This window comes from Hippocampus guttulatus, chromosome 11 (assembly GCF_054856545.1).
Source record: "Hippocampus guttulatus isolate MCC_2025c chromosome 11, RoL_Hgut_1.0, whole genome shotgun sequence".
Lineage (NCBI taxonomy): Eukaryota > Metazoa > Chordata > Actinopteri > Syngnathiformes > Syngnathidae > Hippocampus > Hippocampus guttulatus.
Window position 1 is genome coordinate 14,585,700 of NC_141271.1, and position 16,084 is coordinate 14,601,783.

At 43.4% G+C, this 16,084-nt stretch overlaps 2 protein-coding genes across 4 annotated transcripts; both read right to left on the reverse strand.

Moving 5' to 3' along the window:
- Positions 1-651: 651 nt before the first annotated feature.
- slc67a2 (solute carrier family 67 member 2) lies at positions 652-6,292 on the reverse strand. Its single transcript, XM_086123873.1, has 6 exons — positions 6,179-6,292; positions 4,844-4,931; positions 4,375-4,418; positions 3,386-3,515; positions 2,211-2,420; positions 652-1,764 (listed from the first exon to the last, which is right to left on the reverse strand). The coding sequence occupies exons 1-6, from the start codon at positions 6,263-6,265 to the stop codon at positions 965-967; spliced, it is 1,359 nt and encodes a 452-aa protein (XP_085979999.1). The 5' UTR covers positions 6,266-6,292; the 3' UTR covers positions 652-964.
- A 313-nt stretch (positions 6,293-6,605) lies between these two features.
- slc9a2 (solute carrier family 9 member 2) lies at positions 6,606-16,065 on the reverse strand. Of its 3 annotated transcripts, none has more exons than XM_086123889.1 (13): positions 15,538-16,065; positions 14,705-14,919; positions 14,384-14,632; positions 12,214-12,464; positions 11,368-11,585; positions 10,831-11,030; positions 10,251-10,340; positions 10,102-10,172; positions 8,841-9,008; positions 8,651-8,756; positions 8,250-8,363; positions 8,078-8,165; positions 6,606-7,726 (listed from the first exon to the last, which is right to left on the reverse strand). In XM_086123889.1, exons 1-13 carry the CDS (start codon positions 15,821-15,823, stop codon positions 7,389-7,391), a joined length of 2,394 nt encoding a protein of 797 aa, XP_085980015.1. In that variant the 5' UTR covers positions 15,824-16,065; the 3' UTR covers positions 6,606-7,388. The 3 variants fall into 3 exon arrangements, with proteins under 3 accessions (XP_085980015.1, XP_085980014.1, XP_085980013.1); XM_086123888.1 differs by having other exon boundaries at positions 8,247-8,363; XM_086123887.1 differs by having other exon boundaries at positions 8,247-8,363; positions 8,651-9,008.
- Positions 16,066-16,084: the final 19 nt, after the last annotated feature.

Here is a 16,084-nt window from a genome sequence, read left to right on the forward strand (position 1 = left end):
GATTCAAAAAACAAAAAAGCTGTTAAGACTCTGGCTATATGCTCCTTATTTGAAAATTTTGTCTAAAAAATCCCGTCTTCCTTTTTTTTCTTTTTTGTTTAAACGTTGGGCGGCCCGGTAGTCCAGTGGTTAGCACGTCGGCTTCACAGTGCAGAGGTACCGGGTTCGATTCCAGCTCCGGCCTCCCTGTGTGGAGTTTGCATGTTCTCCCCGGGCCTGCGTGGGTTTTCTCCGGGTGCTCCGGTTTCCTCCCACATTCCAAAAACATGCATGTCAGGCTGATTGGACACTCTAAATTGTCCCTAGGTGTGAGTGTGGGCGTGGATGGTTGTTCGTCTCTGTGTGCCCTGCGATTGGCTGGCAACTGATTCAGGGTGTCCCCCGCCTACTGCCCGGAGATGGCTGGGATAGGCTCCAGCACCCCCCGCGACCCTAGTGAGGATCAAGCGGTTCGGGAAATGGATGGATGGATTTGTTTAAACGTTTGTAATGTGTACGTATTGGTAGCACGTTCGTTTTGTTTTCTGTTTGCTGAGAATTGTATTCTGACTTGTTCAATAAAGATTAAAAAAAAATCTGATGAGGGAAAACAAGAGAGTAACAAATGCATCTTGTGAATGAAATAATGACGAATGTTTTGAGTTTTTTGTTTTCGGCATTGTAAGATAGGTGTTTTGAGTCACCAGCATGGTCATGGAACACATTAAACTTGTAAGTCAAGGCATCACTAGGGAGTGAAGGAGTGAACAATTCCGAACGCAGCCTCAGATTCCGTGGTTATTTTGTGTCATACAGCAGAGATTCCGCACAGAGTGGTTCTTATAATACAGCTGAAAAAGTACCAAAGTCATAAAAATAGTTTTAAATATATAAAACCCCCTCTAATCAAATCTGTACACTCGAGAAAAAAAAAGAACAATTGTAGTTCAGCGCTTTGGAGAAAAGTCCAGTCTTTTTTTTTTTTTTACGCTATTTTAGTTGCCATTTTTTCCTGCCCTGTCTGGTTCCATTTGGGGATCCGAACGAGCAGCACGCCCACCGCCGCCAGAGCCAGCAGCACCCCCAGACTGGGGGGGCCGCAGGGGCTGAACTCCTGGGTGACACCCGAGAGCAGAGGGGCCAGCACGCGTCCCACGGCTGTCACCGACTGTCCGGCGCCGATCAGAGTCCCGCTGGCCCGCGCCGCTCCTCTCCGCAGCTCCAGGTCGGTGATGCTCGTGCGCCCGACCGTGGTGGAGATGGCGAAGAAGGTTGAGGTGAGCAGCACCTGCCACACGCCCTGCGCGGTGGCATACAGTGAGATGAGCAGGCACGTCAGGAGAGTGGCGTGCAGCAGGAGGGCGGCCATGTTGTTGCCGTACAACTGGGTGACGGGTCCCACCAGGAAGCCGGCCAGCGCCCCCAGAGTGCTGCTGTAGCTGATGAGGTAGCCCGTCATCTTGGGCTTGAGCGAGAAACGCTCCTCCATGGCCAGCGAGAAGTTGCTGTAGTAGAGCATGATGGCCACGGCCATCAGCAGGCGCACCAGAAACAGGTCCCACATGTCGGATGAGGCCACCATGCGGATCCTGGAGCCCACCGAGGACAGCTGTCGCCAGCCGGGCTGCGGCGGGAACGCCCGCTTCCTCGGAACTTCCCGGTCTGGGTCGGCCCATGCTGGGGCGTGGCTCTTCGTGGAGCAACCGTTGCTGACTGATTTGCTGGAGTTATCGGCGCCGTTACAGTGCAGGAGAATGTCGCCCCATGGAAGCAGCCATACCAAACCTGCAATGAGACACACACCAATCAAGCACTCCATTTCTGCAGAACTCAAAGCTTTTTGGCTTGTTGGTGGAGAAAGTGCGCATGTGAGATTAGGTCGGAGCATGTAGCTCGAAAATCCCGGCAGGAATTTTGAAGGGCCCGCTGTCCATAGGTGGCATTTGTGAGGGCTTCGTGACGACTTGGACTTGCCTGCGAGAACTTCTTTTAACCTTTGTCGCATGGAAAAGGAAACTCATCCAATGGTCTAATCGAAATGAGGACAGAAGGATGGTGTACATTCGAAATAAATAAATACTTTGGAACCTTTATATTAAAATTAATTTGCCACATGAGGTTTGAAACGATCCAAAACTGAGGAACACTTATTTTTGAAAGATATGAGCACCGGAAATAGGAGCATGAAAGGTTTCTATGTATGCGCTTGAAATCTTCATACAGTCACGCACCAGCATTGATGAGAAAGATGGTGGCACAGGCGAAGGCGGAGGTGTAGAAGCCGCCCTCGTGCTCCGTCAAGTAGCCACCTACCACGGGACCCAGAATGAAGCCCACGCTGGAGGCGGCGTTGAAGTGACCCATCACCAGGGGGCGCTCTGCCTCGGACACCAAGTCGGACAGCAGGGCTCTGCAGATGGACAGGGAGTGCTTGAACAGTCCTGAGACGGGAGACAGGCGACAGGCCACAGGCCACAGGCCGGCAACATTAACAAACACACAATTACATTCATGAGTTGGGGTCCCCCCCTTCCCCCCCCCAGCTTTGTCTGAGTGGTTGTGACCACAACTCCCTGCCTACTTTACAAGTAGTGCTGCTGACAAAGAAAACACTTTGAATTCATTATTCATTTTTTTTTTTTTAAGTATTTTCAATGCTGTGCTGTATCTAAAAAGTGAAATGAAAATAAATATTGCTAATAAAACTCGAGATGTACAATACATTTTTGGGTAACAATAATACAGGTAAAAGCAGCAAGTTTACCCTGGGCATTTATTTTTATTTTTATGAAAGTTCTCTCCAACTACTACTCCTCCCCCTAACAATAACAATAAACGTGAAATGTATTAAAAACATACTGTAAGTGAATCTAATTTGTTCTGATGTGATCTTGAAAATAGGCGTCAGCAACTTTTCGAAACTCAGAGCCACTTCTTGAATTTTGACAAATGCAAAGGGCGTCCATTTTGATGCACATTTCTGAAATCCCATTTGCTAAAATACTCTTTTACCGTATCTTGTCCTTAAAAATGAATGACGTGCATCAGTGTGAAGACACGGATTACGGCAATGACTGACATGGATTACGGCAATTATCGACAATGATTTAAGAATGGAGGATACATACAACTATCGACACTTTATTGCTACAGCAAGTGTTTACATTTGCCTTCTCCGACATTCCTAGGAACTCACAATGGCTACTCATGTAATCCCGACCAGTGAAATAAATATTTTCCATTTGCCTTGTGCTACTTCTACTTTCTCAGGCGCTACAAAGGGAAACTGGCTTTGGAGAGTAGAAGGTTGGGGACTGGCTGTGAGCACTTTCTCCTCGAGTTATCCACACGGCTCAAATGTAAATGTGTAACTGACGGGTAACGTCTCAAGTGCTTTGCCACTTACCCACGGGGATCCGCGAGAGCACGAACAAAGAGATGCTGGTGGACATTCCCAGCAGGGCGTAGCCGAAAGCGCTCAGCAGCAAGCAAGTCAGCAGCGACCGGCGACGGCCCACCACGTCGCTCCAGCTGCCCTGAAAACCGCCGATCACACAGACGGAGAATGAAACACATACTCATGCTCACACACAAATAGACACACGATATGTAAATAATAGAGACTGCATACATATAAATAAAATAAACATACAGGGTGATCAAATAAATCAGTTTTTTTTTTTTCGTTTTTCAAAATTGCAACCTTCGGAATGTTTGTCTGACTGAATTGCAATGTCGATTTGAATTTAGCCCTAAGTTGATGACACTTCCAGCGACCAATTGGGACCTTTTACGGCATCTCATCGATAGGTGTTCCTAATGTAGTGTCTCGTAAATGCACCAGGGGGAATTGAGACAGAAATAGTGGAGACTTTGTATTTCTTGTTAAGGCAACTGCACAGACAGTTGTATTCAATTTCCATTCGATCTCAAACACACACACACACTCACACAAATAATGCAATAAGAACAGAGTGAGGTTGGCGTGTTCCACATGCAGGCTCTTGGAAGCTCAAGATTCCGCCGGAGGGAGCAACAGACGTCTCCTTATATGGCTAATTGGTCGCATGACCCGCCGCAATTACACCCAAGTCAGGAGCTGAGCAGAGGCCTGAGAAACTCGCATCAGATGGAACACTTAACTCGGTGGCTTTTTTTTTCCCCCCAGGTTTTTACGAGTATTTATTTTTTTTCCTCGAGCTGAGAAAATGTCTATGTTGTGCATGACAATGGCCCATGCACTGCTTGCCCGGAAGCGTGCTTATGAGTGCGAGCATCGTCATTTTTGACCACTGTATATTGTTACCAGAGACGACAGCACGCGCAACCATTTTGGACCGTGCCTCATAAGCAGACAAATCGAGAAAGGGGAAAACAATACAAGTTGATCCTCACCACGATTGTGCTTGAGAACAACTGTAAGACGCCATATGTGGACCCTGAAAACAAAAGAAAATTACATTCAGGGGAATAAAATAAAATACACAAGAAAAAGAGAAGTTAGGTCCAAACAAAATAAGATTGGGGTGGATAAAATAAGATATGAAAGAAAAAGAGAAATTAGGTCAAGTTGCAGTGACACATGAAAGAGAGAATCAAAAGTTTAGATTTTCGAGTGGACTTTTCTTGACAGTGTTTGCTTTGTAACAGAAGTCTGAAAGTTTTGTACTAACACTGACAACTAATTAGAACTGTTCAAAATCCCCCCATTGATGAAGTCACCACAAAAAAAAGGGACAGGGACGTGCAGATTGTTTTTTTTTATATCCACTGTACATATGGACTGAACTGCATTAAAAAAACATAATCAAAGTGATGCAATGTACTGTTCATGACTGCTGAGTGAGTAATGGCTACTTCTTACCAACAATACCAGCAACAGTAGGACTTGCTCCGAGCGCTTTGACGTGATGGCTCAACAGTGGGATGATCATGCTCACGCCAAACAAGTCCTACCAAAAAAATACAAAAAAAATAAATAAAATAAAACTTTGGATTTGTCATCAGATTAAGTGTCAACTAAACAAGGTTTTAATATGCAGTGGTTCACTTCCAGGTAAATAAAATGCTTTTCTTTTTGGTCCCTGAATTTTTACAACAATAAATATATGAATTACAGATCATTTAACAGTTTTACAATACTTCACCATTTAGAATTTGTTAAACTTAACAGAGAGAAAAATCTACAAAAATCAGCTCTTTCCTTTGGGTGGGAGGTTATGAGTGAATGCCATTATTGTTGTTTATGTTGCAACGTCTTCTTGTGTTAAAAAAAAACCCGACGATTTTTGTTGATTTTAAAAGAGCTAATATCTGCCAATGAAATCGGCTGCATGATTAATGGGTTGCGCCCTCATCTAAATGTGGCCTGTGATTGGCTAGCAACTACTCCAAGCTGTATCTCCACCTGTAGCTTCAATGATGTCACACATCATTAAAGGTACCCCCATAGCTTCACCCCCCGCACACACACACACCTGACATTTAAGAAGGCTAGAATGTGACCTTCTATTTCCATTAGGCGAAGACATGGTTCTAAATATGGACAAATTGGAGGTTAACTAGCCACCTGAAACATCAAAAATCAGAAGCTAACGCTCTGGAAAAGGAAGCTCAGCCTTGTTTTCATTTGTCGTGCATTGCTGAGATTAGAGCAGATGCTTAGCTGTTGTAAAACTCTTGATTGAAGCCTCATGGCAAGTCATTAGGTCTTCTGACGGGACCGCTTCACTTTATTTTCCACCATTACTGACCCCAGTGGCTTGACTTATTCTCGCCACCTTTAATTAGATGAATGCAGGGTTTGCAAGGTTGCCACCGTACAAAGTTAGTCGTCATCCTGATGGAAAAGAATGGGTATAATCACATTTTGCCATTACGTTGGTTTGTCCAATACGAGAGGAGATCTGCCTCAAACTGCAACACATTTTAGTGACAGGGATGCTTTTGAACAGGAGATCCTCAGAGTGCACTCTTTGTGTTGCCAAGGCAACCTGTAATGTGCAACATCACCTGCATGGCGACTTTAGGTTGGCCAAACTCACCAAAGGCAAATACTGTACTATACGTATAAGCATCTACAACTCAGATGAGCATTTCAATTAAAACATGTCCATTTATGCGTGAGCATTGTTTTCCACACTGAGGTAGAGTGTGTGTGCAAAGACCAAAAAACATTCAAGTGTGTCACTTTACTCACCATGAAGCCAACCACATAGATACAGTGAAGAATCCTCGTCCGTGTTCGGAGTTTCTGATACAAAGTACTACATTTGTGGTTGTTCATCTTCCCTCTGTGACCACACGCCTGCCGGCAACGCGGAAGTCCCGTCCCACTTGGGAGCCAATTTGCAAGTCTAAGGTGCGGCGGTTGTCCCTCAAAGGGGTAACCTACAAATGATTCGGTTTGCATCGTCTTGAAAAGCAAATATAGCGCGAACAAAGGCAAGTAATAATACGTACAGTAAAGTAATTTTTCACCGACATGCCGGGAGCGTCATTATTCGTGTTTTGTACATAAATAATCCGAGTAGACCGGTGTGAGTACCCCGCGGTGACATGAATGGTTGGTATCAACTATGACGTCACTGAGAAAGGCGGAAGTGTTTCTCTTCGGAAACAAATAGTTTTAAAATCAATGAATTTTTGTTTTAATGTTGGAAATCGAGGCATACATGTTCCCGGGCTCTTCTGGTAAAAGATGCAAGTTTTAAAAACATGTATCAATATTATGTTGACAAAAAACAATGAGACTTTTATCAAAAACCTATCTTACAATGCTGAAAACAAAAACTCAAAACATTCGTATTATTAAAAGACTTTTTAAATCACTGCACTAGTCATGTAGTGGTGCTGGCACAGGTTCAATATGCCAGCGCCCCAAATACCCCACTAAACCCAGATTTCTTTTAAAAAATGAATGAATGGGATGTCCGCAATGTAATGTCATCAAATTAGTATTTTGCAATACTTCTTGACATGTCACTTTTATCAATTACAGTTTAGATTTGCACTACTATTAAATGTGGAAACTTTTTTTTATATCCAAAGCCGTCACAGTCATTCATTTTTTCCCCCAAAATAGATCATTCATTCAAATACTCCTCAGCGCTCTGATATACACAAGCAGCAGCTCAAATGGAAAAAAAAAAAAAGTAAAATCCACACAAAACAATGAATTAAAAACAATATTTACTGGTATATTTAGTTAAAAATAACACACACAATACTCACCTTAAAAAAGTTAAATACATTACAAAAATACTAGAGACAGATTAAATTCCTAAACTTTTCAATATGGACCACAATGTTCATTGTTCTCTCAGTTTAAGTTGCATAGTTGTTGTTTTAAAAAAAAAAAAAAAAAACGAAAAGGCCATGCGGTGTCGATGTTGCATGTGGTGATGTCTTCACTTTTTGGGCTTCCATTGAGGCCTTCTGAGCAGAGGATTCCGAGCGGTTTCGTCTCGAGGTTCCGTGGCCCAGGCAGGAGCCACAGTGGAGCCGCCTCTGTTGTCATTTTTTTTTTCTGACGGGTCTACGTGGCGGCGAGGCTCCACGGACGTAGAATGTGGTCTAGCTAGACCCCTCTGGGGCCGTCTTTCGTCCAGGAAGTCCACGGAAGGAACTTCCTCCAACGTGTCCAGCCGCTGCAGAGGAAGCGCTGCCCTGGATGACGAGCGTGAGGGCGGGGCCAAGTGAGAGCGTCTGGCGGGGAACGAAAAGTCCGACATGGCTTCGCGGTCGTCTGGAAGCGAAACAGTCAAAATTTTAAAATGTACAGTTCCCCTTGAGGGCCGTTATGACTGAAACCATGTAAAAAAAAGTCAATAATAACGGTTTATTCACCAATTGTTGAAGTTACTGTAATGAGGGGTTTGGTAACAAGAACATGCTTACTGTATCACTCTTAATTATTACAAATGAGAATTTGAAATTTTGGTAGATTTTAGGAAGCATCATGAAAGTTGACATAGCTTTCGCGGGCCACATAGAATGATGTGCCGGGCCAGATCTGGCCCCCGGGCCTTGAGTAGGACACCTGTGAGCTAGATTATGTTGTTCCACTTAAATAAGTGAAAAGGAAAAAAAAATGTACCAGTGTCGCTCTGCCTCACAGGTGGGAAATTCGAGTCCAGGTTCTTCCCAGCAGGAAGTGAGAAGTACTTGTGCGATTTGGGCACCAACTTTAAAAAAAAAAAAAAAAGGATACATTGATTATTTACAGAGAGGACACAACCACATCATGTGAGCGTGTCACAATTTACTGCCGTTTGGAAGCTTCCCGGGCGGAGGCTGCGCCGGATGCTGGAGTGGCGCCGGATGAGAATCTCTTTGGTGTGGCTGTCATTGGGCAGCGCATGCTTGCTGGTGTATGATGTCGTCTGATGGGAGGAGCCAACAATAATGAGCTTCTTAGCACCATTTTAAGCATAAACACTCTCAGCATTTTGGTGAAGAAAAAAAAAACGACAGTGAAAAAACTTTGATGTTGATAAAGTTATTAAACCAAATTGTAGTGTCATCTGATAAGGCGTACGTGTCAGATTTGAGTCCCCTCAGAACTGTGAGACAAACATGTTCACCACTGTGTTGACTATGATTTAACATATTTTTGTGAATAGGTGTATCCTCATGTCTTCATAAGTAAACACGCAAACAAAAAGCTCACCCTTTGTCTGATCTTGTACATGTTCTTGGCCAGAAGGTCATGCATGTTCCTCAGGTCAGTGGCCAGGAATTTCCTCTTAGGCTTAGTGGGACCTTTCTTCTCCTCACTGAAACATTTTTGAGCGAATCTTACCACTCCGTTACAACACACTAAAGGGAGGTTAAAAAAAAAAAAAAAGATGGCATCATACTGCAGAGAGACGATGGATGGGGCAGCGCTGATGTCTCCCGACACCGTGTCCAGGATCTCCATGGCGTTCTGCAGCTCCAGCTTCTTGTACAGCGCCACGATGCTCGACTCGGCACGGTTGTCCCGGATCAGGATCCGACGCAGGATGCGAGTGTTGAACTTCATGAACCTGACGGTGAAAAGAAAGACAGAAAAAGAGAAAGAAAGAAGAAAAAAGAAATAAAGGCATGAATTTTGCATGAATTATGAATTTCCATTCATTTCATCGAGCCGACATTGTTGTCCTTTATTTTATGTAGACTTGCCACCTACAATTTTGTCCTGCAGGTTAAAAAAAAAACCCAAAAAAGGACTCTCTTTAAAACGTTAAATACAACTCAATTTATCAATTGTACTATCCTCCTTTAATCAAAAATAAAAATTTTAAAAAATGTTTAAGCCACGGGAACAGCATTTTCAGTATGAACATTTAATTCTGTGATTCCTTCGCTCATAGAAGGAGCCTGCATACCACCAATGGCTCAAGTAACGTAAAATGTGGCAGTATTAAAAGTGTTTTAAGTACCATTCATAAGTGAGTTAGCATTGTGATTAAACAGGAAGTTGGCTTCAATCTACCACCGGATGTAGTGGGTTTTGTCTTTCAAAATAAGAGTAGAATGCAGAAAGGCCTATTAAATGTTGCTACCAGCTTTGTCAGTGTACGCATTTGTTGATGAAATTATTTGTCCTCGCATGTTTGAAGCTTGAAGTCCCTGAATAATAAAACAGACAGACATTTTCCTTCTTTCTTGCGGGTTTTGTTTTGATATTTAAAAAGACGAAGTATTTAAACGTGTGCAATAGTTCATATGGCTTGATTGAAAGCAGGGGTTGTATTTTGCTTCATTCTATCTTCTATTTTAATTTAAAATTGAGTTATTTTATTCAAGGTTACATTTTTTATTGTTGGTTTTAATGCAACGGATATTTTGTTTTGAATATTACAGTCTCATCGCGCGTGCCTGACCGACTTTAATAAATGGACGCTTGACCACTTCAAAAAAATATTTGTGGCCTTTTAAGATTTGTTTGCAGGCCCCTGGTAAAAATGTTAAGAGCTTCAATGAGCCAACTGACGATGAGGAAGATAAAAACCAGTCTGGCCTGTGATGTGAACATGACACCACATCCAAACATCCCACACTGTGCTAGAGCAGACAATGTCAGGCATCATTGGGGGGGGAGCAGAAGTTTCACTCAAGTATGTCAGTAAGTCTCACTTGTCCTTCCAGTAGAAGTGACTCCACTGTCCGCACAGGTCCTCGATACCAGCGATGGTGTGTTCCATCAGCTGATACCACAAAGCAGGATTTGTTAATATACAAACACAGACACCAAAACTTTCACACATACATAATGTGTCTCCTACTCTGCAGTGAATTTCAGCGTTGATGGTGTCCAAATTGCGGTTGGTTCTGCGCACGTTAATGTACTCGATCAAAGGCCGGATGCTGATCCCCTGCAAGCACGAGGAGCGAAAACAAAGCTTGCTTTAACCCGCCCGTGTGTAACGACGTCGTCATTGTCATCATGAGACACCGAAAGACAAGAAATTGACTTTTCGTTGCCAAGTTTCACACCACTCAAAGCAACTGAGACTCCAACAATGTTGTATAATGCATTTCATATTTTGCATGATTGTCCCTAACTCAACTCTTTAAATACAATACAGGACTAAAAAGTCTATTTTTCCATCATTTGTAGCCATTAAGCACCAATGGTGTAGAACTGCACTGCATCATGCTGAGAGCTCGTTTTTTGTTAACTTCATTTGTGACGTGAGAGGGACAACGTGTAAGACATATGGAGCAAATGTTAAATAAACACTTCTGTGAAAGCCAAAACCAAGCATTGCTATGCTTGTAAAGGCACCATATTGGATTACCAGCAAGAGGTTAGACAATGTGTACCTGAATATTAATTTTAAAAAAGAACAGGTTGGTCCATACCTGCAGAAAGACAGTAAAGATGATGATGGCGATGGTGGCGGTGACAAAAAGTTGCTTGCGCCCGATGTTATCCGGCAATGTGAAGGCCAAGGCGAAGGAAATTGCCCCTCGCAGGCCACCGTAGGCCAGACCAAATTGATCCTTTAGGTTGAAGGGGATGGTGCGAAAGGGGTTGATGATTTGAGTCAGCACCAAGACACCTGCAAGAGAGAGGTGGAGGGTTGGTGGAGGTGATTGATATTACAAGCTACCCTGAGAGACAACAATGCTCCCCTTCTATGATATCAATATTTCGCATCATCCCTACTATTGATATCTGAGCCTTGAGATCTAACCATGAAACCTATTACAATATGAATATTTTGTATCACCTCCAGGATGTATTTGCTATTGCAACACTATCAGGAATATAACAATGCAAAAAAAAAAAAAAAGCGTATAATATTGATCATTTGTATTAGCCCAGTATCGATATCCGATGTTTGGGGGCTGATATGTTCTGCACGACGTCTTCTCGCCCCCCCCACCGTTCCTTACCAAGGCCCCTCCATAGAAAGGCGAAGAGCAGCGTGAAGAGGATGTAGCCCCAGTTCAACTCATGCTCCGTCGTGATGGTGACCACGCCCAGGAAGAAGAAAATCAGCGTTTCCGAAATGGAGCCCAGCATCTTGACCACGTGGCGGATGGTGGTGCACGAGCGCTGAGAGACGTTTTCCTCCACATAGTACTTCATGGTGAGGGCGCACGTCACGATGCTGCCAATGAAGGAAATATGTATTAAAACCAGTGCACTGTACTTTTACTCCCAACATTTGATAACAGATATAGCAGAACCTTGGTTCACAAATGACCTGATTGATGCACTAAATTTACCGCATTTTCCACACTAAAAGGGGCACTGGATTATGAGGCGCACCTTCAATGAATGGCCTACTTAGTAATTTTTTTCATATATTGGGCGCACTGCATTATAAGATGCAATCTACAATGCCTTCACTAGATGGAGCTACGCTCGAGGAAACACCAACAGAGCAATCAGATGTCAGTAAGTTATAACATTGACTCGTTAACGTTGAACTCTCTTGCCGCTGCTCTATTCCCGCGTTCAACCGCGTAATCGATCGCCTTAAGTTTGAACTCTGCCTTGTCAGCATGTCTCGAGCAAGGAGCCATTTTGGGGGTCGAAAGAAATATTACCGTAATGACCATACACAAAGCGCATCAGATTTTAAGGCGCACTGTGAGCTTTTAAGAAAATGGAAGGCTTTTAGGTGCGCCTTTTAGTGCGGAAAATACGGTACAAAGCAAAGTGAACTTGGCCCCACACACCATTGTCGATTCATAAGTGAACAACTACGTTGATGATCATCGACGTCTACTCACGCCATGATGGACGAGATGGCAAAGAGCTCGGCCACCAGGTAGGCCAGGTAGCTGTACATGAAGATGAAGAGCGGCTCGATCTCCCGCACCTTGGAGGTGAACCTGGTGGTGAAGGCTGCCACGAAGCCGAACAGCACGCCGAAGCCCATGCCGCCCAAGCCCACCACGAAGAAGCGGGCCACGCCCAGGAACACATCCACCGGTTCCACCACTGGCATTTCCGCCACAAAGTTGAACATGTTGTACAACACCTGCAATGACAGATGCAGGTGAATCGCCGCAGAGTATCTTGTGGTATGAAGCTACTGTGAAATTTTAGCAACGATAACAATGACATCATGATACGGCAATTGCACAATAATCGGTACATTGGAATAAAATCAGCTCTATCCATGCAAGTGATATTGGCATATCATATGATCCCATACATCGCAATGTCAATTTTTATCACATCAAGTATTGATAGGTTATATGATGCTATACTGTATATCAATGCAATATCATATGTCACAGTTCTCACAATTAAATACAATTCTATTCAAATTACTGTATGCCCATTTATGGAGGTCAGCTAACCTGATATGCTTTTGGCATAAATCAACAGGGGTTTTTAAATTGTTCTCGATGTCTCAAAAAACATTTTGAAAAATTGGGAAAAAATATAGAATTTATTTTACAATTTTGGAAAAAAAATTGCCTGTTTTTTTTTAAAGGTCAGGTGTGAAGTAAACTTGGCCAACCGTCTTTTGAGTCATACAGTACAGTGTACCTAAAGTGTACCTAATAAAGTGGCATTAAGTGGCCTCTTTCTTCAGTGTTTGGCTATTGAAGACGAGTAGCCACGCCAAACAGGTTGTTGACGGTATTTGACTACAATAAGAAGGGGCGGGGGGGGTGCACTGTGGGATGGGAGAGGGATAATTTAAGTCTCAGCAGTCCAGTTTCGGATTGATTTGCGTGAAAACTCCTCCCATAACATTTGCGAGAGTGACCTCAGAAACTGGTTTGGCGACATCTGAGCAAATAAATTCCCAACAGCAAAGCGGAACGTTTGTCAACGGTGACTGTTACTTCCCTTAGTCAACTTGTTTAATTCGAGATGTACCAAACATTCCGGTACACACGGCAAACCAAAATGGTCCATAGAAATGCAGTGAAACTTGAGCTAAGCATTAGGACAAAGAATAGAGAAACACAATAGTACGTCTAGCTTTTATGTCATCACACTTTTGACAATAAAAAGGGGCCAAATCGGAGCGTAAATGGAGGGTGGAGTGACCCGGAGGGAAAATGTTTTTTTGGTCGTACTTGAATAAAATGTAATTGCATATCCACTACGTTGTCACTTCAAATATTTTCTGTTATACACTAGAAAACAATGTGAATGCATTTACTTCTTTTATGACTTTTTTTCTTTTTGGTTAGGTTTTAATTTTAATAAGAACACAAGGATATACAGAGACTATTTATAGTCGTGGTGGAGAGTTGAAAAGTTGAAAAATGTTTTCTTCTTTATAGTAACAGCAAATTGAGAAGCACTGCTCCACAGTGACGTATTGAAGTTTCATCCGTATAATTTAATATTTGTCGCTTGAGACACAATGGAGTCAAGAATGATACGGTCATGTCATCTTATGTTATCCTGAACCAGCAAACGGACAAATGTCTTGGGAAAGGAATTTATGTTCGCATTTTGACATTTGAGTCGAACAGACAACAGAATTTAAAGTGATGCTCACATCAGCCTTCATGAACCAGGAAGTAGCCTGCTAACTAGCAAACAAACGCAATATTTTGCCTTTTTTGGGGGGGGGGGGGGGTCTGAGAAATGTAATTTTGTTGTTGGGTCACATTGGAAGTCTTCCACTTGACCTTAGAAATCACAAATGGTACAGTCCAGTCAGCCTTGAACCAGGAAGTAGCCTGCCAACTAACATTCGGACAGACAAATTAACAAAGACGGACGGTACTTCTACGACATACTCAGGAAAGATTTTACCGAAGAATAAAAGTTCAATTTACTGTTGCCAACGATTCTTCCCCTCAGGGTTCCTTTTGTGATGGGTAAAAACAATGATGCAAACTTTTGTACATAACCCACATTCTCTGATGTCACCAAAACAAGTATTCTTTCACTAACCGACGGGAGAAAACACCATCAACAACTCACCACGGTGACGGCATCGTTAAAGAGACACTCTCCGAATACCACTATGTAGAGCTGCTCGTTGACCGACACGTCTTCGAAGACGCTCAGCACGGCCACGGGATCCACGGCTGAAATGATGGCAGCAAACAATAGGTTCTCCTGTAGGCTGATGTCTTGCACGCCGAACGCCTCGATCTGACATATGGCGAAAAGCGACATGCCGATACCGATGCTGTTCCACAGGGTACCGATCACTGCAAACCACAGAACCTACGCACACACAGAAACATTAACCTCGGTGGAACTGTGAGACCTTCAAGGGTATTCTGTTCAGACGCGCACCGTGCCGATGTTTTCGAAGAAAGGCCTGATGGGCATGAAGTAGCCCGAGTCGAGGACGATGGGCGGCAACATGTAGAGGAAAAAGACATTGCTGGACAGCACGGCGGGGGGCTCCTCGTTAACCGAGTGCATGATGGCGCCGACGATGAGGCCGACGCTGATCAGCAGGCAGGACTCGGGTACCCAAACAGTGATCTTATTGTACACGTGGAAGCCTGAGGGGAAGAGAGAAATGTTCTAAAATCCTGTTTCCATGCCAGCATTGTATTCAAGAAATCAAGGCTGTCCGGAGAAGTGGTGATTTAAAGGAGTTGATCTAGCTTGAACTTGTCAGAGTTGACGTCATGTTACATTTGTTTGTGTAAGCTAATTGTTAGCACATCTGCTAATTACTGTATATTGCCTTCCGAACTCTTCTCCTTGTCATTTGTATCGTTGTGAATGACACAAATTGTACAAACACTCAACACAAAATTCTAAAAATAATAATATTTGAGAATGATGATTTAAGGTAGATACACCAGATGCATGTGTATGAAATAATTCATCTGAAGCCACTCAGTGTAAAACAATATTACAATAAAGTTAATGGTACATCTTGAATCTGTTTGAGATCAGAGTGTTTTGTGGAGACAATGGGTCAAGAGAAGTTTTTGGTGTCGGAAATTTTCAAAACAGCGATTGTAAATTACTGGCAGAAAAGAAACAGTTTGGTACGTTTCAGCTGCTGTACTTTCTTAACTTCTGTGAGGTAAAATTAACTTTTTCATGCAATATTTTACATCTTTGGAATATATATATATACATATATATATAAACACACACACACTTACCAATCTTGGCAAAAGAGGCTAGCAGCACCCACAGAGTGATCTCGAAAGGGATTTGGATCCTCGGGTAGTCCATGGTAAAAACGGGCAAGCTGTCCTTTTCGGGCTCCGGGTAGGCCTGTGGCCCGTCCGGCTGGATCGGGGGCACCAGCGTCACACCACCGCCAGCAGCAACACCACCATCCAGCGTGTGGTGAGGTGGGATTTCCCCCACGGAGCCATGTAGGACGCTTAAAACGCCGCAAATAAGATGCAAAACGTGCCAAGGTCTGTTTAGGTGAGGATCCATTTCGAGTCCACGGAGATGCGCTCAAGCCATCCACCAGGAAAGTAACTAGAACGACAATTAGGCTTTACCCGCGCGATATCATATTTTCTTCCTCAATGAAACATTCACTAGTGACAGCAACATTTTTTCCCTAAAGTCTGCTGTCTGGTGCGTGTTTAGTGTGCGTGTTTTCTTCCAAAGTTGCGTCCTAGTTAGAGAGATTTGCACACGTTAACTAACACACGCACCTGTGGGCAAGTCTACCTGGGGCGCGTGCACGAG

Coding starts and splice junctions, on each gene's coding strand:
- slc67a2 (XM_086123873.1), bottom strand. CDS start 6,265: ATGAACAACCACAAATGTAGTACTTTGTATCAGAAACTCCGAACACGG. Junction 4,932..6,178: donor TCTATGTGGTTGGCTTCATG/GTGAGTAAAGTG, acceptor TTTTTTTGGTAG/GACTTGTTTGGCGTGAGCAT. Junction 1,765..2,210: donor CATCTTTCTCATCAATGCTG/GTGCGTGACTGT, acceptor GTCTCATTGCAG/GTTTGGTATGGCTGCTTCCA.
- slc9a2 (XM_086123887.1), bottom strand. CDS start 15,823: ATGGATCCTCACCTAAACAGACCTTGGCACGTTTTGCATCTTATTTGC. Junction 10,173..10,250: donor ACGCTGAAATTCACTGCAGA/GTAGGAGACACA, acceptor TTGTGGTATCAG/CTGATGGAACACACCATCGC. Junction 8,166..8,246: donor CGGGAAGCTTCCAAACGGCA/GTAAATTGTGAC, acceptor TTTTTTTTAAAG/TTGGTGCCCAAATCGCACAA.